This window comes from Engystomops pustulosus, chromosome 5, assembly GCF_040894005.1.
Source record: "Engystomops pustulosus chromosome 5, aEngPut4.maternal, whole genome shotgun sequence".
Lineage (NCBI taxonomy): Eukaryota > Metazoa > Chordata > Amphibia > Anura > Leptodactylidae > Engystomops > Engystomops pustulosus.
This window is the reverse complement of record NC_092415.1, coordinates 44890831-44917262: the sequence shown is the minus strand read 5'-3', so window position 1 is coordinate 44917262 and position 26432 is coordinate 44890831. Positions and strand designations below refer to the sequence as shown.

Here is a 26432-nt window from a genome sequence, read left to right as displayed (position 1 = left end):
ACTATACAGTGAACAGAGCTAACTACTTCCTGTTCCACTCTATGGGGCACATTTACTAAGGGTCCGTCGGACACACTTTCGACGGGTTTCCCGAATATTTCCATTTTACGCCGAATTTCCCCGGGATTTTGGCGCATGCGATCGGATTGTGGCGCATCAGCACCAGCTTTCACGCGACAGGCCGTCGGACAACCCGACGGATTCGGAAAAAAACACGGAATTTAAAAAACGGAATTTAAAAAACGGGCATTTTTCCAGAGCTGCTGCATCATGCCAGCGAAGCCCAGCATCGGCTCCAAGTGAAAAGGAGCTGTCCAAGGCGTTGGAATGGTGAGTGCTCCGTTTTTTTTTATGTGCTGGGCATACAGGAGGCTAGCTGGCAGGCTATATATAATATACGGGGCTGGCTATATACTAAAGGGGGCTGGCTATGTACTACAGGGGGCTGCCTATATACTTCAGGGGGCTGGCAGGCTGTATACTACAGGGTGCTGGGTAGCAATATATTACATGGGGCTGGCAGGCTATATACTACTGGGGACTGGCTGGCCATATACTACAGGAGGCTGGCAGGCTATATACTACAGGGGGCTGGTAGGCTATATACTACTGGGGGCTGGCCGGCTATATACTACTTGGGGTTGGCTGGCTGTATACTACTGGGGGCTTGCTGGCTATATACTGGGGGGAAGCTGCGACCAATACATTTTCCACTCTAGGCTTATACTCGAGTCAATAGGTTTTCCCTGTTTTTTTGTGGTAAAATTAGGTGCGTCGGCTTATACTCTGGTTGGCTTATACTCGAGTATATACAGAAACTAAAATATTCCCTGGTTTATTATTTCCAAACAGCCCTGTTATGGTTACTTTATAACATCCCCCTTATAGTTTAATTATATACAGCAACCTCATAGTTTAATTATATACAACCCCATGATGGTTCTATTATATACAGCCCCCCTCATCGTGAGCTGCCAGGCTGCTGGGGACTGAGATTCAGCTGTGTTCCAACAGCTCTGGTCCCAGGCACTTGCCCAGGTATGCCTGGACCTGGTGCTGTCCTTACCCCTAAAAGTTAAAATCAACAATTAGGGTTAAAGGGGTATTCTCGTCTGGGCATTCACATTCAGTTTCATTAATCTGCTATACGTAAACATTTCTTCAATTGGATGTTATTAAAAAAATATTCCTGTGTGAAGGTAGTTTCTCATAAATGTAGCCATGTTGCCCCTTAGAAACGAGATGGCTTCCTCGGATACGGCCACCTCTGCTGGAGGGATTGCATAAAGAAACAAAAGGTTATTGTATATGAAATGTCCGCGAGTTACTACATGTCGCACAGCGCTCCTGTGGTAATGATTGCTGATGCAAGGAGGTCCGGCAGGACTCTATAGCATGTCTGGCCACCGCTGCCAGAGCGAGACGTGGTCGTATCCGAGGAAGCTATCTGGTTTCTAAGGGACAACATGGCTACATTTATGAGAAATTATCTTCACACAGGAACATTTTTTAAATGAACATCCAATTGAATAAATGTTTACATATGGCAAATGAATTTAATTAAATGTAAATACCCAGATGAGAATACCCCTTTAACTGATTTATGAAATTTTCGATCATACAGGCAGTCCCCGGGTTACATACAAGATAGGGTCTGTAGGTTTGTTCTTAAGTTGAATTTGTATGTAAGTTGGAACTGTATATTTTATCATTGTAATCCCAGCCAGAACTTTTTTGGTCTCTGTGACAATTGGATTTTAAAAATGTTGGGTTGTCATAAGAATCAGGATTAACAATAAATCTTCATTACAGACACCTGTGATAACTGTTATAGCTGTTTATTGTAGCCTAGGACTAAAGTACAATAAATTACCAATATCCAGTGGTCTGTTTGTAACTAGGGGTCGTATGTAAGTCGAGTGTTCTTAAGTAGGGGACCGCCTGTATTTCAATCCTGGATAAGGGAACAGTTTAAGAATGGTCATTTCTCATTTTCAATACTAAGCTGTCCTTAGCAGCACCACTACTTGTCCACCACTTGGACAGTGAGCCTGTTACTTGTTGCAGCAGGGTAGTGATGGAACCGTTTGTACCTCAAGAGAACATTGTCCAGCAACGCACCCCACGTGCTGGAAGTTAGAGATGACCACTAGGAATTCTGGCTGGTTAGAGATGCAATAATCAGCTGTCAGCTGCCTGTAATAATCCTTGTTTCCATGATGACACAACATTTTAAAAATCCAATTGTCACAGGGACAATAAACATTTTTTGTCTGGAGCTCTAATAACAATATATACCAGTTCAGACTTACATACACATTCAACTTAAGAACAAACCTATAGAACCCATGCTTGTATTACTGCTGCACAACTTTTGGGTTAAGGGTTTATAAAGATGTTTGGAAAGGTAGTCAAATGCCCATCTCCCAAGCCATGTGCAAATATTATGTATCTATGTCAATAGCTTATTCTTTAACTGTGTTACTCCAGGCGCAGCTATGTAAATTAACGTAGAAGTAATGACATAAGTTTTGTTTGTAGTCTATAACCATGGAGACCCATAGATATACACAAAAACTATAGACAATTTCCAAAAAAGGCTTCATGTTTTATTTAAAGAACAACAGGGAACAATACAATGTAGGAAAGGGATGGGATACCCTTTATGGTAACTTTACAAACTTTAATGTTCTGTGTATATGTCTACTTTGTAGCTTCAGTTTTTAGGTAAGCCACTATCATGTGCCAGAGACGTCTGATGGATCCAATGACGTATAATGACACAGATGTAAACAAATACGTATTTCTTTTTTTTCCCCTATATTATTATTTAAAATTTTGTCATAGCAATTATGTAAAATACAAAATATTTCATAAAAAATTAAGGCACCAAGATACAAGTAGAGGTAAAAACATACAACAAGATTCACGATCTGCTGACTCGCGTGTATTAGTAAACCTTACAGCAATGGTCTCTAACCTTTTGTACCTTGTGAGACACATTTCACATTGGGGGGTTATTGGGACCCAAATGCAAGAGAAAAAGATGGAAGAAGCGAGTATTAAGAAATGGACCTTAAAGTAAAAAGACTTTAAAGTAAAAATGACCAAACTATAACCAGTCAACACCTAAGGAAGACACAATGTAGTTTCTAAGGACGGGATAAGGACCAGCGCCTGTGCTTTTAGGCACTTTCACGTCAGGGCTAGAAATGATTTTCTTGTGTGCATTCACCAGTCCTTTATTTTTCCTACCAATGACCAATATATACCCTGTTTTACATCTATATACTGTATTTTACATCTATATAGTAATCTCAGTCTGTGATATATTGCAAAGGCGACACCTACTTAAAGGGATTTTCCAAAAAAAAATTGTTTACCCCTATCCACAGGATAGTAAATAACATGTTGATTTGCTGAGCCAGAAGGCCGGGTCCCCACCAATTACAAGAACAGGATAATTCTTAACCACTAAAATGGGGCAGTGGATTAAGTATGTGCCATACCTCTCCATTCATTCTGTAAGGTGCTGATAGAGATAGCCAAGTACAGCTGTCGGCTTTCTATGACAGTCCCAATGACAGTAAATGGAGTGGCCGGGTTTGTTCCTGGCATTCTGCTTTATTCATTTGGGGAACAGGAGCCCTCTTTATTTATTAGCAGGAGTTTTAGAAGTTAGACCCTCCACTAATCAACAAGTTATTCTAGGTCACATATGATTACTGTTGAGCGGACCGAACCACAAGTTCGCCTGTCACCCATTGCGGGCTCTTCTTTAAATGCCGCTGACAAAGTCGCTAGTGGCCTCTAAGTGGCTGTAGTCACGCTCCGAGACTAACCTGCTGGTGAGGCTGCTAGATTTGACTTTGGCTGTATGTCCCATCTTGGTCACATTTTGTGGTTCTGTCCTTTTATTGTTAAAGTTAATCTACCACCAGAATCAAGGATAGTAAACCAAGCACACTGACATACTGGGGCAAATTTACTTACCCGGCCCATTCGCGATCCAGCGGCGCGTTCTCTGCTCTGGATTCGGGTCCGGCCGGGATTCATGAAGGCAGTTCCTCCGCCGTCCACCAGGTGGCGCTGCTGCGCTGAAAATCATCTCCACGCGCCGGAATGCACCACCTCGGACCAGGTGAAGGTAAGCGGTCCCCAAGCGACACTTTTTCGGTTTTTAAATGCGGCGGTTTTTCCGAATACGTCGGGTTTTCGTTCGGCCACGCCCCCCGATTTCCGTCGCGCGCATGCCGGCGCCGATGCGCCACAATCCGATCGCGTGCGACACAATCCCGGGGCAATTCAGGTACAATCGGCGCAAATCGGAAATATTCGGGTAACACGTCGGGAAAACGCGATTCGGGCCCTTAGTAAATGAGCCCCACTGGTTTGTGCCCCTCTGACAGGATCTGATCTTCTTTTAGCTTCTTTTGCCCTTTATTTAATAAAAAAAAGGCTTTAAAAATTCTGCAAATTAACAGCTATGGAGCCCGGAGCCCCTGAGGCTAATTTGCATCATGCTTTTATAAACCTTTAAGCCTTTTTAGCTTCCTTCCTTAGCAATCCTTCATCCTGGTGGTAGATTTCCTTTAAGATGAGTAATTCATGAGATTTGGGGAAAAATCAATAATTAAAGATTAAAAAAAAAAAGATTAAAAAAAGCTAAAATTTCATTCATATACTGTAAAACACAAATTTAGGAGTTTTGTTGCTTTCTCAGGACCATGTGAGTCTATATAGGTGCTGGCATGATCCACAATTCTGTTCTTGAAAACTTCAATGATCGGTGTTAACTGTTTAAATGCTGCTGGCAAAGTCGCCAGCGTCATTTCAACTAGTGAGGGTGCGTTGCACGCTGGCACTAACATGGAGGTAGAACTGCAAGTTACCATTTTGAGGAGCGTCATCAGGGGGAGATGATCCTCCCTGGCAACGCCCACAGTGGCTGCACCATATTGCGCTATACATTGCTATTTATCATTTTTGATCATTTACACAGAATTTGATCTAAAACAGAAGTGTAAAAGTGAGAATTATTATAATCCCATGGGGATTGTTAGAAAATCTGCCTAGATTTCTGATGCGGGGTTTAATAAATTTAGCAGCTGTAACCTTGCACACTTTACATAAAGGCTGTCTCTGCTACTAGACACAAGTCCCGCATTACATTTTTTCCACAGATTAAAGGGTTAATTCCAGTATTTATTTTTTTTTCGCTTGCCATAAACAATAATGAGTTTTCCCCTGGTAATCCATAACCGCTACAGCCAATCAGAAAGCGAGAGGTGGCAAAGTATGTTGAACCACCTCTGACTGTAACACAATACAGACTGGGTGCTGCAATACTGGATCGCCAGGACAAAACAAGGCACTTTAGTATGTTCATGACCTGCTCCTTTATAAGGGGTTTCTAGGGATATATGGCATTGGGTGGGGGCTTAATAAACAATAAACCACTTATAATCACCTCCTCGGGCCCTTCTGTTCCCCCATGGCGCTACCCATCACTGCTGGCCTTTGTTATTATACTGCCGCACGCCTGCTACTGCCTGAGCTCCTGTTATACCGGGTGCAAGGCTGTGGTCGGGGCGGCACTGCCAACCCACTGTAAACAAAGAGAGACTCGGCAGTTCTGGTAGGCGCCACAACTGTACTCGGTGAGTGGCTGAACCGAGTCACTGCAGCCTAGCTCAAACTGAAATACGGGGGAACTGATCTGCAAGAACAAGGTTTGACCACTACGCATAGAATGGCGCTGTCTGCTTCCTGTTACATTTGTTTAAACTTCTTGAATGTCTGGATATTGGACCCCCTTCAATAGCCCGTTAAACCCTTTAAAATTAAAAGCTGATTGGTACTGCAGTTCCTAGTTTATCAGGTACAGTAACATCAATGAAATTTGTTACTTCATTTCACATTCTACAAAATTCTATTAACAATTGAGATATTTGGTTCCTATCATCAGGAACCCTTTCTCTGGCTCCCCCATGTCCCTATAGAGAATAGCGTACACATTGCCAAAGATAAAATTTTTAAGTAAAACAGTTTTTTTTCCCAAAAAAAGCTAAGTTACATCAAAGTTTACTTTTCAGTATGAGGAGCCGTGTCCCTAGTCCCAAGGGAGTGGCCAGTATGGAGCAGTTGCCCCCCCCCCTTCCTTCCTCCCGTTGGTTCCCCCTCCTCACTGGCCACTCCCATGGGACTAGGCACATGCTCTGCATACAGAAAGGTAAACTTTGATCTAACTTATCTTTTTTTTTTGGAAAAAGCCAGTTTTACATTAAAAACTCTTTGGCAATGTGTACACCAGTCTCTATGGGGAAGCCAGAAAAAGGGCTCCTGCTGACATGTTACCTTTAAGATACAGAATAAACATACATATGTATAAAAGTGAATAAAACCACATATATGCACAATACACGTGTTTTCACAGTATTAACTTCTATCTGCTAATAAAAAGCTTCCAATTTTTTTCCTAAGGCACCATGGAATGTTTTAATCGGGAATGTCTATCCAGGCCTTGGAAACATGGATCCACCACTGTGAATGTGGCACTTCTCCTTGTAGAGAGTGCAGCTCCTAAGGACATGTGTATCCATTTCAAGTATCATCTATAAGGAAGAGAAAATGACTATCCACTATCAGATATACTGAGAAGGTAGTCTTCAGAGTCCATGATGTAGTCAGTCCACTCTTTACAAAGGTCATTCATTGGTGGTCCCGTTCCTCCATACTCAGGAGGGAGGATACTCTCTGAAAAGTGCTGGTGAAGAGTGGGCACGTAGTTGCTACCATGTAGATGGACCTGTAACCACACAGAAAGGGACAAGATATATGATGACAATAGCTGGAATTAGAATAAACTAGGTACAGATGTAGATCTAGGTACATATTTTGCTGCAAATATGCAGAAATATATACATTTGGGATATTTATTAAAGGGAACCTGTCACCAGGAGACCCATTTTTAGCACTCTCCCAGTCCCCACAGAGCATAGAACATACGCTGCCAAAGTGTTTTTGTATTAAAAATTGGTTTTACAGAAAAAAAGATATGTTATATTGTACCTTTCATTAGCATCTGCTGTGTGACTAGGCAGTTGCCTTTTGGGAGGGTCTGGAAAGGAGCAGTTCCCCCCCACCCTTGGGGAAAAGCTACTCCATGTGACCTTTTCAAAGATTGAAAACACCTATCACTTGGCTTAGCGACGCCTCCTGCTCCTCTACAGCCAATCCCGAGTGTGGGGAGTTATTCATATATTTGAAAAGGTCACATGTTTCCCAAGGGTGGGGGGGGAACTGCTCCTTTCCAGCTCCTCCCATTAGGCAACTGCCTAGTCACACAGCAGATGCTAATGAAAGGTACAATATAACATATCTTTTTTTCTGTAAAACCTATTTTTTATACAAAAACACTTTGGCAGTGTATGTACTATGCTCTGCGGGGACTGGGGGAGTGCTAAAAATGGGTCTCCTGGCGACAGTTTCCTTTTAAAGGGAACCTACAAACTTCCACCAAACACTTTTATTCCTGACAGTGACAGGATCACCATGATGTACTTTAATATAATGAACGATTCAGCATTAAAGGAAACCTACTATCAGAAGTAGATGTGATGGTAGATTCCTCCTGTCTGCCTCTGCTCTAATCTGTAATTTAATAATCCTGGAACCTAACCTAACTTGTTAAAAACTTAATTTTAGTGATTTGTAAATTAACTGTAGAGGCTACTAAGGCTTGGAGTAAATTAGTAAAAGATAGGAACAGACTGAATGGGGGAAGGAAAGAAAATTGTAATTTCTATTGGTTCTATATCCTGTCCATACCCCTGTAAAAACATGCGCACCTAGGTCTCATACCTCTGCTAATTAGAATATGAAACCGAAAGTACCTCTCAGAGTGAGAGGAAGGAGGATGATCATAAGGTCCTGACTGACCGTCTTTTTCCTCTGTGTATACCAATTACCTGCATCTTCCTCATCTATTTATTGTAATTTTTAATGTTGGTTCTAATAAAATTTCGATTCTTTTAACCTATATAGTTGTCGTCCTCCTTCCTCTCACTCTGAGAGGTACATTCGTTTTCATAAGGCTTGGAGTAGTCTTAGCGCCCAGTGCCTGGCCAGGCTAGTACACGCCCCAGTAGCCTCTACAGTTAATTTACATATCATTAAAATAAAGTTTTTACTTAAGTTAGGCTCTAGTATTATGAAATTACACATTAGGGCAGAGGCAACGGGAGGAATCTACCAGCAGGTCCTCACGGTAGATTTCCTTTAAGCATAAATAGATCTCTGAAGGTGCTAAACAAATGACCTGTTTAAGAGTCATGAAGTTATGTCTTCTCTTAACTATATGATGTCCCTTATGACAGGTGCATCATCACAATCCAGGGGGGCAGCTGCTGACGTCAGCTTATGATGATGTACGTGTCCTACTGACACCAGGAGAGGTCAGACCAGCGTGCTCTTCTCCGCCCCCGTGACTCCTTAGGTCTCTTATATACAGCATTTAAAGTTCTCTGAAATATCCCAAAACATAGAAGGAAATTGAGATCCTGACGCTCTCTCCCGTCTAACAGGTTGGTTATGATCCGCTGCTATGCAGCACTCATCCCTCACTTTTCCCAAATATGACAATTAAAAAAAATTCTATAATTTGCAACTTAACACTGAATCATCAATCCAAATGTGATTCTTAAGGCATCAATGACATTCCTGGCTGATGGAGGATACAAAGGATTCCAAGAATTTGGAACAATCACTGCCAGCTGTAGAGGGGCCAAAAGGTCAAAGGTGATCATTTATCACTGACAAGAGATTAAAAAAAAAATCACTTAGATGGAAGTTTGTTGTTCTGTTTGTTAGGGGTAAACAGACACTTAATCTAAAACTAAATGATAAAATGAAACAAAAATACCCTTACTCACGGTCTATAGGACTTACTATGATGTTCCTTTAGAGTGATTTAGAAATCCTTCATTGTATAGCCTGCTCCATCATCATAACCCACAGGAGCCATAATAGTGTCCAGCTTAGTATCCCATAACATTGTCATAATCACCCACCATGTCCTCATGAGGCGTGAGCAAGGGGGCAGGCATACTAGTGACAGAACATCCATTACCGCATCACTACAGGTCACTCACCCTTTCCTTGATCTTATCAGGAAGAAACGGTCTGATTAATGAAAATACAGGGGTGAAGAAAAGAGGCTCATTTATGAGATGTATCCCGCGGACTTTAAGTGGGAAAGAGTCCTGACAAAGTAAACAGATAACATAAATGTTTTAATAATTGAGAAGGGACAATTTCACAAATATATTTACAGTATTTTTCGGACTATAAGGCGCACCGGAGTATAAGGCGCACCATCAATAAATGGCTTATAAATGTCTAGGTTCATATATAAGGCGCACCGGATTCAGAAAATCAAAGGATTTTTTGTGCGCCTTATGGTCCGAAAAATACGGTATACATGTTGCAGATTCCTATTTCAGTATATACTATACCTTACATTGTGCCGTCCCTCTGTTATTCCTCCTACAAATGTAAGATTAATGTGACAAGTAAGTCTTGCCACTTGGGTTGTGTCCATATTCTCTCTTTGGCAGATATTTTGTCTTTCTTTTTTTTTTCTTTTTTTAGTTCTATTTTATTATTTTTCACTCATTTCAGAAAATAGAGCTTTTATTTGAAGTGAATAAGTTTCTCAGTGCAAAAGAGGTTTGGCTCTACATTGGCCAGTGCCTCCAAATAACAATGGCTGAAATCACTTGTAGAACGAAGGCATAGACAGAAAAAAAGGCAAAATGGGCAATCCCCTGGTGCACCACAACATTTCATAGTAACCAAGGGCATAACTAGGAGAGGCCCCAAAGCAGATTTCTGGAGGTCCCCTGCTTAAAAATATACATTCATATTTCACTCATAAACACACACATTTATATACTTCAATTCTTCACTCTTATACCTCATTTATATACTCTTACATGCATTTATACACTTGCACACATACAAAGCATATACACGTAATATATACACATGCATATACAGACATACAGCACGTATACACACATACAGTATATACACACCATTTACTCATGCAACATATATTCATCACTATGTACAGTGCCTTGCAAAAGTATTCAGTCCCCTTGAACTTTTCTACCATTTGCCACATTTCAAGCTTCAAACATAAAGATATAAAATTGTAATTTGTTGGTGAAGAATCAACAATAAGTGGGACACAGTTGTGAAGTGGAACTAAATGTATTGGATATTTTAAACTTTTGTAAAAAATAATAAACTGAAAAGTGGGTTAAGTTAATACAGGCAGTCCCCGGGTTAAGTACAAGATAGGTTCTGCAGGTTTGTTCTTAAGTTGAGTTTGTATGTAAGTCGGAACTGTATACTTTATTATTGTAACCCCAGTCAAAATTTTTTGTCTCTGTGACAATTGGATCTTAAAAATGTTGGATTGTCATAAGAACCAGGATTAACAATAAATCTTAATTGCAGACACCATTGGTAACTGTTACAGCTGTTCATTGTAGCCTGGGACTAAAGTACAGCAAATTACCAACATCCAGAGGTCCATTTGTAACTTGGGATTGTATGTAAGACAGGTGTTCTTAAGTAGGGGACCGCCTGTACTTTGTAGCACCTCCTTTTTGCTCTGATTACAAGTTTCTTGGGGTATCAGGCCTCTATCAGTTTTGCACATCGAGAGACTGAAATTCTTGCCCTTTGGTCCTTGGAAAACAGCTGGAGCTCAGTGAGGTTGGATGGAGAGCGTTTGTCAACCGCAGTTTTAAGCTCTTTCCACAGATTCTCGATTGGATTCAGGTCTGGAAAGTAAAGGGGCCGAATAATATTGCACACCCCACTTTTCAGTTTATTATTTTTTACAAAAGTTTAAAATATCCAATAAATTTCCTTCCACTTCACAATTGTGTCCCACTTGTTGTTGATAAATAAAATTAATTAAAATTGTTTTAAAAAAAATCATAAGCATGTGAGATATCATTGCATCCCAAAATTCCTGATATATCAAAATATAAAAACTGTTATTCATGGTGGCAGAAAATAGCGGCCAAAAGTCTGAATCACCCCTGTTTTGCCATTCTGCAAGCCAGAACAATTTCATGTAAAAGTGATGAATGTGAAAAAGTTAAAATGTCCTTTCATCCAGCAAAAAATGACAGCTTACACAGCTCCGTACACTGAAGTACAGAACAGTAATTGACTTCAGAATATGGCAAAATTATTTTTTTTTTCTACTCAAACATAACAAAACGTATACAAATTTGGTATCCTCATGATCGTACTGACCCAAAGAAAAAAGGGGAGCGCACAGTAAAAGATGTAATAACAGGACCTCAAAAAAATATGGCGCAAATGTGTTTTCTCATCAATTTCACTGCATTTGGAATTTTTTCCCAGCTTCGCAGTACACGACATGGAATATTAAATATCATCACTAGGAAGTACAATTTGTTATGCAGGACAAGCCCTCATACAGCTCTGTAGATGCAACAATAAAAATAATATATGGATTTATGAATGTGGGCAGTGCAAAATGGAAACTAACACAGAATATCCTTTAATCTGAACTTGTCCTTATTTTAGTATACCCAACATCCTAGTGTATTGGAGATTTACAATTGGAGATTTAATGCAATAAGCTTCACCTACTGTCATGACTGAGGCAATCTTCTTGGCAATAGTCGGGGTGATCTGAAATGCGTGAGCTAATCTCCATCCCTGTAGATCGAATATAGCCTTAATACCATTCCTCTGCGTCTCTGCCTCCTTTACTATGAGCTCAGATGTTATGAGGCTAACGCGGAAAACCTCATATGCCGTAAACTGCTTTGGGTCCCATTTTTCTGCAAAACATGGAAGAATGTATAGAAACAGACGCATTGGGTTATATTTATCAAAACTGTCTCAAAGTAAAAGGGTGCACAGTTAGACTTTACTGGGGAGATTTATTAATCGGTCTTTAGATCAGTGCAGTGTAGGACTTGACAGTTCTCTGCTGCGCCAGATTAATCATTACGTCTGATGCTGGATGATGAATCTGGTGCAGTATAAGATTGGTGAGTTGTACTTTGCACCTATTATTTGGTGTATTTTACTGCGCCACAATATTAAATTTTTTGGCGCACAAGCTATTTTCTGACATGATCACACCCCCTTTTACAGAGGATACACCCATTTTTCAGAGGAGTCAGAATACAGCCTAAAATTGGTCTAAAACCTTCAGTAAATGTAGTGTAGGGCATTTAAGTTGCAAATTACTCCAGCTTTTTTGGCGTAGACAGATTAACACATTTCCTCCATTGTATATGGGATAAGGCTAAGTAATCACTAAGTAACAAGAAGGTAGAGATTATTATGCCTTAGGCTCAGCTCATACTATGGGGCAGATTTACTTACCCGGCCCATTCGCGATCCAGCGGCGCGTTCTCTGCTCTGGATTCGGGTCCGGACGGGATTTATGAAGGCAGTTCCTCCGCCGTCCACCAGGTGGCGCTGCTGCGCTGAAAATCATCTCAACGCGCCGGAATGCACCACCTCGGACCAGGTGAAGGTAAGCGCTCCCCTCACTTTAAATGCGGCGGTTTTTCCGAATACGTCGGGTTTTCGTTCGGCCACGCCCCCCGATTTCCGTCGCGCCACAATCCGATCGCGTGCGCCACAATCCCGGGGCAATTCAGGTACAATCGGCGCAAATCGGAAATATTCGGGTAACACGTCGGGAAAACGCGAATCGGGCCCTTAGTAAATGACCCCCTATGTTTCTATATGTTACTATATTACTTCTATTATGTTCTCTTATTTAAGAAGAGAAAAAGTAGGCATGGAAGGTCAGGGAAGGTCTTGAACTGTAGACCTGAGACATAGGATATAGTGATAACGATGTGCAGTCCAAATCTTTTCTTCTAAGTATTGTAATATTAAAATAAAATCCCTTTTACGCAACTTCTAATAATCTGTCTAGTAGTGCGCCCACCAGGTGTCGCTGCTGCGCTGAAGTCCGCCAGAGTTCGCCGGAATTCACCATCCTATCCTGGGTGCAGATAAGCGGGTGTCAAGCAACACATTTTTTTTCAAAATACTGTGGTTTTTCCGAATCTGTTGGGTTTTCCGATGACCACGACCCCTCCCCCCATTTCCGTCGCATGCATTCCGGCACCGATGCGCCACAATCCGATCGCGTGTGCCAAAAACCCAGGGCAATTCGGCGCAAACCTGTAATTTTCGGGAAAGCCGACGAAAAAGAGCCCCTGTGTCTCCTGTCTATTTATAAGACATGTTCTCCATACACACTACCTGTTATATTGCTGCAATATATTGTCAAGTACAATATCTCCAAGACAGTCCCGGCTAAAGTCCCAATAATCATAGTTCAAACACCCAATAGATAGCCATACACTGTGACCCTAAAAAGATCAGCATTAGGCTACAGTCACAATGCTGTCTTTTTTGAACGTTTCAATGTTTCTACGGCTAGCACATGTTCCCAGTCTCTGCTATGGACACAATGCACAGGTCTATGGTTTGCACGTCCCTGTGTATTAGCCGACTGCCCGTGCCCAAAAACTCAGAGCAGTTGCTATGCGGCACCGGCAGTGTCTTTTTATTGTCCTTGGCATGACAGCTCTTCAAACAACCACGGGACCACTGTCCATCTACCCGGACAAGTACGTCTCTGTCCACAAAAACCGAAAGGTTTCCTATTCAGATAATAATAAATGTTATAGGTAAGTGGGGAAAATAAAGCAAAGTAAGAATTATGTATTGGTCTATTTTTAGCAATGAACAAAATGCAAAGTCAATGAAAGGAAGAGAAATGTAAATCAAATCAATATTTGGTGTTCCTACTCTTTGCCTTGAAACCAGCATTATTTCTTCTTATTTTTTTTCCTTCTGCCTCTTCATGTGACCCCGGACACTCTATGCTGTTTATATTAGGACTTGAAGGGTCCATATCATTACTTTTAGAGGGTTCCCTCCTCTCTATTCATTCTGCATTTTGTTAAGTGACATACTGTGATAAACTGTCTTCACTTCTATTTTTGAAAAGTACTGTAACTTCAGCATTTTTTCCACACCTGCCTGAAACTTTTGCACAGTCTGTCTATCTATTTATATAAAATGTATATTTACCAATTCTATAAATAAGAACTTTGCTTCCATATTCGTCTCTTGACCGCAGAACGCCATGGTAGCCAGCAGCATAGAGCTTCAGAAGAGGAGACGGGCGTAAGTCGGCGCTGATTTCTGGGCACTCCTTCCTCCATTTGTGGTAGTTTTTCAACAGCTGAAACATACAGAATTCTTAGTGTGAATACTCTATGTAATATACAGCAAATATCTGTTGTGCACTAAGATGAGACCGACTGACATAAGCAGCACTCATCTTCTTTGTATCTTTTTAAGGACAGTTTGCTAGTCCCCTGCTTTAACTTTGAACTTTATGGGATCGACAAAGTTAGCCGAGCGCTGTATTCAGCAATCTCCATGCGTCCTATAAAGTCTAGAATCTAGTGGTTGGGGAGTAGATGTTGTTCACTGCTTGTACATGTATTTATAAAGTATCTGAGCCAGTTTTGTATCATGGCTGCACTGTGTTCAACAAGACTAAAATGTTCACTTAAAAGGGAGTAATGGTGCGTAGTCACACTGTGCGCCACAATTCTGCAGCATGAACAAAGTGCACCAAAAAATAGTGTATTCTGCCGGAGCAGTGCAGGGGGCGTTCATGAAGAACGTGAACTACAATTTATGAATCAGGCAGACCCTACACACTCCACAGACAAACTCCACATAGATTTTGATAAATGTGGGCCAATATCTATACAGAAACAATGTCACCGCTGCCTGTAGGCTGTAGTTGGTATTTCAGCTTTTTGGCATCTAACTGCTGTACCAGATACAGCCCATGGACAGAATAGTAGACCTATTGTTGCTTGCTGGCTTCTCTGTATGAAGATACAGGGCAGACTGTCAATATCTATAGAAGACAGGCAGAGGGTATTCTAGTAAATAGATCTATCAACAAAGAACAGTATAGAAGACTAAAACTTTACTTTTACTTAACATATTCAAATAAAACTTTACAAGACAATGCCAGGATATCAACAAAATAAAATACCAGACCTTTATTTTGTTGACATCCTAGCAATGTCTTGTGAAGTTTTATCTGAATACATTAAGCAACAGTTAAGTTTTAGTCTTATATCCTGTGCTTTGTTGAGGAGTTTGAGGTTCGGTATTAATTGATCCACTTGGCGACAAAGGAGGGGTAAACAACATTTTTGTGATGTCTAGTAAGTAAATCTAACCGATTTCAGACAGGATAGGAGATAACAGGCTGATCAGTGGGAGTCCGACCGCTGGGACCGAAAAATAATCATAGCATTGCCATAGATAGCCTAGAGCTTCCCATACAATACATACAAGTGAATGGATCAGCAGGGTGCACGTGCAATACTCATTGTCCTAACAATTGTCCTCTACTTAGCATTATGTTATCTCCAACAGAGGATGACACTGAATCTTGGGACAAACCTTTTACATTCACATGTAGAGCTTATTTTTCACTGAGTATTTTGGTCCAGAATTGACAGAGAAGACCCTATTCATTGCAAAGGATAAAATCCACTGTATAAACTGCAACTTTTCACAATTTGGAAAAGTCTTCCTCGTATGGTGCAATGTAAATGATTGTGGATGTTCAGTTCTGAAAATGTGGCTTTAAAATGGGCATTATTATTCCAGTATTCGATAACAGCTCTGATCTACATATGGAGTACCTTCACCCACAAAGGAGTTGTTCCAGTACCGGAGGTATATTTATGCACTGCTATATGTGTAAAAATATATGCCAGGCATGGTTTACCCCAGGTCACAGAGGTAAAAACTCCTTAAGAAGAGTTTGCTATTCAAGGCCACTTATGGATACTTAAAGAAGTCCTGTCAGCAGAATTTTACCCCTCACACCGGTAGTACCTGCTGGTAATGGGTTAAAAGTCCTCCCCTTATTGCCTAAAATAATATACCATTGAGTCCCTGTACCTAAATTACAGCAGTTTTTTAGAATAAGGAAAACTTTGCCTCCAAGTTACCTTGTAAGGCAGCTCCCTATATATCAAGCATGACTTTCAGGAAGCCTTATGATATGACATACACACCAATATATCTATTCTGTAAGGAACAGACTTGCAGGTGTTTCAATGTTTCAACATCTCATTAGGACATTGTAAGGAACTGTTTTGGCTGGGTGAGAGGCAGTATACGCAGGACAGGAAAGAAACTAAACTCCTTAAAGGGAACCTGTCAGCAGAAAATGACCTAATATCCGCTAACTATATGTTGTTAAATGGGTTAATTGTATGTCTATTGTATGACCCATTTTAGTGGAATCATGCAGAAAATGAACTTCAAAGTGAGATGTAAATTGATTGTAGAAAGACACAGAGGCAGAGAATTTAGCAATGAAGTCAAGTTCTCCTTATCTAAGAATGTCCACTTAGCTGTGATTGATGGTCCTGGATCCAGGGACATCACTATCCAGTTTTCCTGAAGTCTGGTGCATGACTCAACAACAGCAGAGGTGTGAGCCAAGGAGAGCTTGACTTCTGAGCTACACTCTCCGCTTCTGTGATGTTATACAACTATTTTACATCTCACTTCAAAGTTGATTGTTTTGGATGATGAAAGAAACATTATGCGGAAGGTGGTAATGTGCTTAACAACCTCAATATGCCCCAGGAAGACAAGGATTTCAAAGGACCTATGCAAGAGGGGAATAGGTAAAACATAAAAAAAATTAAATTACTTCCTATTTAGGCACATAGTGGACATATACTGAGCAAACTTTACTGATGTACTCAATGAACACAGACTCCACTAATGTAATTAATACATCCTAGGCAAGGTTCACATGTCTATAGCTAGAGGGGGGGGGGGGGCACAGACAGTTATGTCTGCTTTTTAGTGGATGATTCTCTAGGGCAAATGTGAATGTAGCCCCAAAGGAATAACATAGAAATGACACAAAAAAACAAAAAAAATAAGATGTATTTACTAAATCAGACAAGTCAGGAGGCGACACATCTACTATAGTACACATTGTACTAATCTCTTTAGACAATGACTTTTGGTCACTATTGCTAAATATTCGGTGAATGTGCTGTACGTCATTCTTTCACAATTCCAGATTACAAGAAATCTCCTATTTCTCTGTTCCCGAAACGCCGTCTGTTCAGTAACAATGACGCTACTGACGTGTTCATTAGACTGTGAGAAAGAAACCTTCCATTATAATCAGAGGAGGAACCTGAAACTTTAGTGCCTCATTGTAAAATATGTTTTATAATAATGATGTGTTCTCATGTAACGGGGCGACCCACCTCCTGCTCCCTCTGCAACCCCTACAGCTAAGCCCCTGTATATAATGCTTTGTAAATGTGATTTGTCTTGTGTTCTCATGTGATATATGAAATCTTTACACATGACAGGATGTGCCTTCCCGAGCTCAGCAGGAAGAAAAACTAAGAATGGGATTCCTATATACACAAATTGGGATTGGCACCGTTTAAGGGATAACTCAACTGCAGATAAGTCAACAGATAAGGACAACTGCGGATAAGTCAACAGATAAGGACAACTGCGGATAAGTCAATTCTGAATGGTCTAATTTAGTCATATTCTGTAAAAGGGAAAGGATATATTATAGCAGGATGTGTAGATGATATAAGCTTCCCAATCCCTGAAAACCTATAGTAAGGGAAGGTGAAGGGATGACTGTAATAATAAAGACCACTCAGACCTACTGTAGTAATGGAGCTGCACAGATCCCCAGTACTTAGAGTTTGGACAACTATAGTGCTAATCTATATGACAAGTAAAAAAAATATTTTTCTAGTTTAGAAATGCCAGTTTTTGGCTATATAAGGACTTTCCTAATATAAGGTAGTAAAAACCTTACATTTTAGAGCTAAAATATCCTCTGGGAGTCCTGTGTCATGGGTTATTGTGTCATATTATTTTATTAGGCAAGGAATCCCAATTACAGCATTGTCACAGCTGTTTAGTGGGGAAAGAAGGGACTCCTTGCATCATAGATGGATATGATGGAAGGAATCCCATCCCTGCTGTGTGGTCAGCCCATGACGCAGGATGCATGTTCACTGATTACAGATTGAGCAGAGTTTTTCAGCGCCTTCTTTTTGACAGTAAGCTTATATTTTTATAAATCAGGTATTTCTTGGTGCCCTCACACTGCACTTGTGCTGCCTGTTAATGTTTCAGCCAATTCTTATAATATGTCTTAGGCCACATTCAGACGACCATGATGTATATCCAGCCACAAATATGTCCCCATGGACGCCTATGGCAGCATACCCTCAGTGCAAAAAAAAGAGAGCAGGTTTTATCTTTGAACTGCTGTGCGGTGCGGGACAGATACGGCACCATATATGCTCATACGGGTGAAAAACATGCTGTTTTTACGGCCTAAATACAGCGGTATATACAGAACAGGAAAAAACATGTTTGTGTACATGAGGCATTAGGGCTCATTCACATGGTTGCTATGGAGACCGTGATCTTTTCGCATTATTTCCAATTAATACATTGGGAGTGAGGGGAGGCTTCATATAATCCATTGTGAGGTGAGGAGAGGCAGCATATAATGGGGGGGGGGGGGTGCAGAAGGGCTGCATATAATGAATCTGTGGGCATTGAGGGGGGGGGAGGGCAGCTTCATATAATCCGTGGGGAGTTGAGGGGGTGGTATATATAATAAATCCTTGCCGCTACGTGAGTTTACTGCAAAGGGGCCCATTGAGGCTGTGTCGCCCCATGGCCTACTGAAACCTAGAGCTGACCCTGCCTGCAAAATCCGGAAATCATATTACTGGGGGTGAGTAATGAAGGTGACTTCCTCACCTAACCACATAAATGCTGCAATAGTATTGATCACAGGATTGAGGGGGTTAAATAGCCGAAATCTTTCTTTCTGATTCAGAGACTGCCATTTGTTGTATAAGACAGCAGGCACTTGGCAGCCATGGTGCAGGCACCAGAAAAGTGCTATACTATGATGGCCAGCTGTGAATTTGTGAAACATAATATAGGACTGAGTGGGAAGGGGTTAATAATATTCTGTGTGGACCAATGTAATCTGCCTTATTACTTAATGGCTCATGACCTACCCAATGATTTGGGACCTTGACCCTGCTACATTATGCAATAGAAAATTAATTTATTTTACAGTTTTGTTTCTTGTAAAGTTATAAACTGTGGATTACCGTATCACCATGACCTATATAAGACTTACATATATCACTGTGCTTCACACATCTGTCTATACATATGAGCATATACGACTTATCATTAAAATTCTTGCATGGGGCAGCGAGATACATACCATAGCATGGTAATCTCCTGTAAGTGACATAACCACATTGCTATAAATGCAATACTCAGCTACAATCCCACACCCACATCATACACAGAGTTACACGTTATATTCCCACAACTGCAACTCCCAACATTGTATAACCCCCAGCCTCCCTATCTATTACGGTAAGTCATGGGAGAAACCACAGAACAATAAAGTCTTTTGCTATGGAGTGCAGACATAAAACAAGCTCCTATGGATGATGCAAGGAATTTTAGGCACTAGGATTGTTCCTGCTTAGTGTTACTAATAATAACATTTTATCAGCAAAATGCTACGTATGTTATCTTCCTGGATGTCCAGGAGTCTCCATAGGTGAGAAGGTCACTAACATGGTCCATGAATCACACTGAACGCATTGGCTTGATGTCACAGGCCGGGCCACAGTGACGAGGAAGTTGGCGCTGATGTACCCCAGGTTGTGTTCTTCTAGTCTTAGACAGAACAATGGACGCTGCATTATCTCCATGTACTGGGTCTGACTACCTGCCCTTGTTGATGTGACACAACTAATGAAGTGAGCAATACTTACACCCTGCCACCTATGTGTACTACACTATATGCATATATTTATATCTTTTTCCAGCACGTATCCTTCCCATACCTCCCATAAACATGCACAACCTATTCAAGCATTAAAGGAAACCTACCACCACGGATCTACATATTAAGGTAGATCCGGTGGCAGGTTCCTCTAATATATAGGGGTATTGCCCTTTTTAGGGATTATTCTTTCGTAGCCCAGAACTTTTATAAATTTTAATTCCCCCAAAATGCAAATTTTCTAAAGAAGCTATTGGGGCGCCCCAGTAGCCACTTGCGTTTCGCCTACTAATGCATCTTCAGTGTACAACTACGAGGAGTTGCACAAAGTCATCGGCGAAGCCGGGTTCTGTCCATGCGCAGAAAGCATGCTGCCGACTGCGCAGTCTTGGCTCTGAAGCCGGAGCTACTGCGCATGCACAGAACCAAGCTTCGTAGACGGGTGAGCGCAGCTACAAGGAGCTGTACGCTGAAGATGCATTTGTAGGCAGAACAAGAGGCTACTTGGGTGTGCAATAGCCGCGCTGTGTAGCCTCAGCTCCAGCTATTCCACGCCCCAGTAGCCTCTTTAGGAAATTTTCATATTGGGGGAATTAAAATCTATAAAAGTTCTGGGCCACGAAAGAATTAGCCCTAAAAAGGGCTATACTACTATACATTAGAGGTAAATCCGTGGTGGTAGGTTTCCTTTAATAGGGAAAGGGGACAAAGGCCTCTATCAACTAATGTGTTATAAACCAACCAGCCGAATGAATACTGCGTAAGCTCCTAGTGACATTCTCTTTCCCTATAGACATGATGCAGCACAAATGATGCAACCTCTATACTGGATCAATCTGCAGCCTGACAGGGCTACACAACAATGAAAGGGGCTCTGCCTGCATCAAGACAGAAAGGTTTTACATTATAGATCGTTCAGGACCTACTTTACTTGCAGAACAAATCTTATACTTGCACAACTTTCTTATAATATGGCAGATGCCCTGATATACTGTATATCAGCTGGTACAATCAACTTATCTTCAACTCCTTCCACCAGAGAAGTGCAAAGGTACTTGTAAGCTCATATTTATAGACTTATTGCAGAGTGTTACCCTATAATATATAATAATAAATAATATAAGGGTATTAAAGGAACTCTATCTCTGGATTTTCTCCATTAAACAAGCAACACCCTCAGGTAGGGTATAAAATGTCCTTTCCAGAATCCCCTTCTTTAGGTGAAGTCTTTCCTGTTCACCTATAAAAAATATCACCTCTAAAGTCATGTGAAAATGAGTCATATTTTACCTGAGATGAGTCAAGTTTAGAGGCTGCAAGGGGAGTGTTACTTCAGACGCCACTATAATGTGTTTGATAGCACCTAGACACATGCTTTTGTCTCATTGTTTTTAAAAGCCGAGTTTATTGGCTTTCCTAAATTGAGAAAAAAGACTCTAATGTAGGGCCAACAACATCACAATAGGTCAAAGACCCAAAAGAAGGGGGGAGGGAGAAAGGGGGATTGAATTGTCTTTTGTATCATTTTAAAGATAAGAATCTCATCTATCAGATCACATCAGGCCTGTGGGTCTCTAAGCTACAGAATAGGAGTTACATAGTTGGGACTGTGAGCTGCAGATAACAGTCTAAAAGTCCAACTCCCACCTATTTCTTTCACTCTCCAGTTCCGTAGATCCCAGAAGCTGAAGTTTTCTGAAAGATGAGATTCTTATCTTTAACATGACTCGATAGGGGACATTTATCAGTGCTTCTACACCAGTTTTCTGACATAAAAGCACTGGAATAATCACTATATTTCACAAAAAGAAGGTGTTATAGAAAGGACATTTCCTGCCCGTCCAGAGGGGACTAGTAGTTTAATGGGATAACATCTGGTAACAGGTTCCCTGTTCCTTGGAACATTTGATCCTGACGATTGCCCCGGTACATTATCAATAATCACTGTCCCAAAGAGATGTAAAGTCATTCATCCCATACAGCTTGCACTTTGTAGAGGGACATTGCTCCGGGAAGAAACACCCTTTCCTAGTAATGGTAGTTCCCAATAACGGTCCTGTATAAAGGGACCTTTGTGTGGGTTTTCTGTGTTATGCTGTAGATCAAAACTTCACAAGAACTTGCAAAACATCATCACAGGATACCAGCATCTGGCCGCATATTGGCCCCCGTTTATCAAAAGTCTGTACTATGTGCGGTTAAACTCACTAATGTGGGGCAGATTATTGAATACTGGCGCACGTTCTTTATTAATCTGGCGCACCCTGCACTGCTCAGGGAGTGTGCAACACAATTTTGGAGCACGTTTAACATAGGAGCGTGCGACACAATTCTGCGGAGCCGCAGTAAAAAATGTGGTACATGGTCTGACTGCACTGAACGCTCCTTTCTGTGCACAAATTTTGCTGCGGACATATTGCAGCCACGACACAATACTGGCGAGAGTTCTTTATAAATACATGTGCAAGCAGTTTGCATGTTCATTTCAGTGCAAAGTCAGACAGGAAACTGGCGCAAACACTTTAATAAATGTGGTCCATTGTCTGTTATACCGTGGACACCAATATACCGTATATACTCGTGTATAAGCCGAGTTTTTCAGCACAAAAAATGTGCTGAAAAACGTCCCCTCGGCTTATACATGAGTCAATGTAAGAGTAAAAAATACTTAAAAAATAATAAACTTATATACTCACCCTCCGGTGGCCCCGATGTGCAGCGCTGCTCCCCCGATGTCCGCGCGGATCCTCTTCTTGCTTCCGCGCCGTCATCCTTCTTCTGCTGGGCGCCGCCATGTTTTTCCCCTGGGCGGCGCCTAGTTTGACGTCAGCAGCAGCGCGTCATACTATGCGCCTGCCGGCCGGGGGAGGTGGGTAGTGGCGCCCAGCAGACCGCGCGGACATCGGGGTTAGCAGCGCTGCACATCTGGGCCACCGGAGGGTGAGTATATAAGTTTTTTTTTTTTTTTTAATGCTGGGCTGGGCTGTATTTTACTGGGGGCAGTGCTGTATACTACATGGGGCAAGCTTAATTCTACTGGGGGCAAGCTGTATACTACTGGAGGCAGGCTGTATACTACTGGGGGCAGGCAGGCTCTATACTACTGGGGGCAGTGCTGTATACTACTGGGGGCAGTGCTGTATACTACTGGGGGCAGGCTGTATACTACTGGGGGCAGGCTGTATACTACTGGGGGCAGGCTGTATACTACTGGGGGCAAGCTGTATACTACTGGGGGCAGGCTGGGCTGGCTGTATACTGCTGGGGGCAAGCTGGGCTGGCTGTATACTACAGGGGGCAGCTGTATACTATAGGGGGCTGGTTGGCTATATACTGGGGGGGGGGGGTCTGTGACCAATGTATTTCCCACCCTCGGCTTATACTCGAGTCAATAGGTTTTCCCAGTTTTTGGTGGTAAAATTAGGGGTCTCGGCTTATACTCGGGTCAGCTTATACTCGAGTATATACGGTACCAAAGAAGTTAAGATGGAGAGACTCTGCAGATACACTGGTGACAGAGAGATACTGAGGGGCATTTATTAATTTGGGCACAGGGTGGGGCTGGACATGTGCTATAATTTTCAGTGTGATTTAAGTTTTTGGCGCAAGGGATTCATGATTTGGAGCATGGACAAAAATGTCAAGAACTGTCTCCACATTCATGGAGGTGAAATAGAACTCCTTAGAATTGCTCTCTTTTTGTGCAACACAAAACTTTTGGTAAAAATAATGGCAGAAAAGTGTGGGATTCACAAGGGGCGACACAATTTTGCACCCAAAAACAGAACAATTCATGATAGGAAAATACATTCCGTCGGTATTCCAATTAAAAGTCGTTAATAAATGTGTCATACTAAAAAATGACATATAACTATTTGTGTCCCATTTCTGCCCATTGGGGTTATACACTACTGGGGACCATATTCATGAACATACTGCATGGACATAACAGGGGCATTTATCACACGCTGCTGCACCTTGCCCCTCCCACCATATAGCATAAATCGCTGATTTATAGTAAATCCGGTGTATTGCTGCGCTGCCAGACAATCCCAGAGACGGCTGAACTGGTGCAGGCTATAACTAGTCCACCATCCGGCATGGCTCCATTCACACCTACTTGGAGTGGAGATGGAGTAAGGGGGGAAAATACAATTACTGCACTGGCAACCAAATTTAAGTGACATGTCACTTATTTTCTGCAGATTTATTTCCGCTGTGTATTTATGGGATTGTCATTAATCCCATATACTACACTCCTACCATAGTAGAATTGCACCGCGGAAGTGAGCTGCTAGAAATCCACAGATGCCTGTGGAGTGTGCAGGGTGCGCCAGATTCAGGATTTCTGGCGCAGGATTTTCATGAATCTGGCGCTCCCTGCACTGCTCTGACAGAGTGCACCAACTTTTTTTTGGTGCGGCTTTAAAACATATTTGCATGTTATATACACTTCTTAAATACATGTGCACAGTTACACCTAAAAGAATGTGCAAGGTCCGACAGAAAACTGGCGCATGCAGCTTAGTAAATATGCCCTTATAAAGTCAAACCTGCACACACATACTATATATACTGACTTCTATACAGACATCTCATAGAAAGCTGCCCTATTAAACCAATAGCTGAAGCCTAATAATTGATTGGACAGTTAGATAATAAACTAGCGATTGATAATGAAGGCAGATATATAGATGAATAGCTATATACTTACCCGGCCACTGGAGATCCCCAAAAGTGCATTGTCTAACTCCAATGCACCGCGCCGCGATTCACAAAGATTGTGCGCCCGATATCCTGCATGTGCCGCTTCCCCGATAAGGCCCGCCGTAGTTCACCTTCTTCTTCCCCCTGTATTAAATCCTGCGCTCAGTACGAATCAGTCAGATCGTCACGCCCCCCAATTTATGTCGCATGAAAGCCGGCACGGCTGCGCCAAAATCCAATCGCATGCGACACAATCCCCTTCTAAATACCTGTCAAAGCAGCGCAAATCCCGAAAACCCTGAACAGTCCGACGGAAATGCGATCCGCGGACCCTTAGTAAATAAGCCCCAATACATACAGGTAACACACAACATACCATTACATACCATAGACTGTAAGCTCTTGTGAGCAGTGACCTCACTCCTATTTTTCCATATGAATGTTTGTACTCTGTAATGTAATATTATATTTGTAAAGAGCTGCGGAGTATGATGCCGCTATATAAATAAAGATTATTATTATTGTTATTATTTTTATTACTGATAAGAAAAAGGATATAAAAATGGATACATAACAGAAGATAAATGTAGCATAAATGACCCATAAGAGCAGATATGAGAGATGTAGCAGCCTCTGTATATAGTGTACTCACTCTGACAGCCTGCTCTATGCAGAAGTCTCGGGCTCGCAGGAATCTGAGTAAGAAGGGATCTGGTAGCCCCAGGGGCCAGTGCTGGTCCTCAGCCTCCACTCTCTGCCGGATGATCGTCAGGGCTTCTGCCACCACCGGGGAGTGATCGGGCAGCTCGTTCAGCCTCGGATTCCCTGTCTCGAAGTCCTCCAGAGCCTCCGACATGTTCCAGCAGCAGCACAAGAAGTTTAGGGAATGTCCCCCTCCTGCTGCTGGGCTGGACCTCTGCTGCCACAACACGTGCAGACGCCTGTTAAAGGGACAGGAGCCTCCTCTTTACATAAGGACTAGGGATATGTTATCGGTCAGCAGCACCAGGGCAGGACTTCTGTCCATACACATACTATGCTGGGAGCTGGGCAGGACTGTCCATAGACACACACACACACTATGCTGAGAGCTGGGCAGGACTATCCATAGACACACACACACACACACTATGCTGGGAGCTGGGCAGGACTGTCCATAGACACACACACACACTATGCTGAGAGCTGGGCAGGACTATCCATAGACACACACACACACTATACTGAGATCTGGGCAGGACTGCCCATAGACACACACACACACACACACTACGCTGGGAGCTGGGCAGGGCTGTCCATAGACACACACACACACTATGCTGAGAGCTGGGCAGGACTATCCATAGACACACACACACACTATACTGAGATCTGGGCAGGACTGCCCATAGACACACACACATACACTATGCTGTGATCTGGGCAGGACTGCCCATAGACACACACACACACTGTGCTGAGAGCTGGGCAGGGCTGTCCATAGAAACACATTATACTGAGAGCTGGGCAGGACTGTCCATACATACACACTATGCTGAGAGCAAGGCAGGAGTGTCCATACATACACACTATGCTGAGATCTGGGCAGGACTGTCCATACATACACACTATGCTGAGATCTGGGCAGGACTGTCCATACACACACACTATGCTGAGAGCTGGGCAGGACTGTCCATACACACACACTATGCTGAGAGCT

The 26432-nt window shown here is 42.0% G+C and overlaps 1 protein-coding gene across 1 annotated transcript; it reads right to left on the bottom strand.

The window, feature by feature from the left end:
• Positions 1 to 2587: 2587 nt before the first annotated feature.
• Positions 2588 to 25819, bottom strand: TTPA (alpha tocopherol transfer protein). Its single transcript, XM_072151830.1, has 5 exons — positions 25386 to 25819; positions 14182 to 14335; positions 11701 to 11894; positions 9153 to 9263; positions 2588 to 6808 (listed from the first exon to the last, which is right to left on the bottom strand). The coding sequence occupies exons 1-5, from the start codon at positions 25587 to 25589 to the stop codon at positions 6635 to 6637; spliced, it is 837 nt and encodes a 278-aa protein (XP_072007931.1). The 5' UTR covers positions 25590 to 25819; the 3' UTR covers positions 2588 to 6634.
• Between the last annotated feature and the right edge of the window lie 613 nt (positions 25820 to 26432).

Coding starts and splice junctions, on each gene's coding strand:
- TTPA (XM_072151830.1), bottom strand. CDS start 25,589: ATGTCGGAGGCTCTGGAGGACTTCGAGACAGGGAATCCGAGGCTGAAC. Junction 11,895..14,181: donor AGTTCTTATTTATAGAATTG/GTAAATATACAT, acceptor CATGTTTTGCAG/AAAAATGGGACCCAAAGCAG. Junction 6,809..9,152: donor CTGATAAGATCAAGGAAAGG/GTGAGTGACCTG, acceptor GTGTGGTTACAG/GTCCATCTACATGGTAGCAA.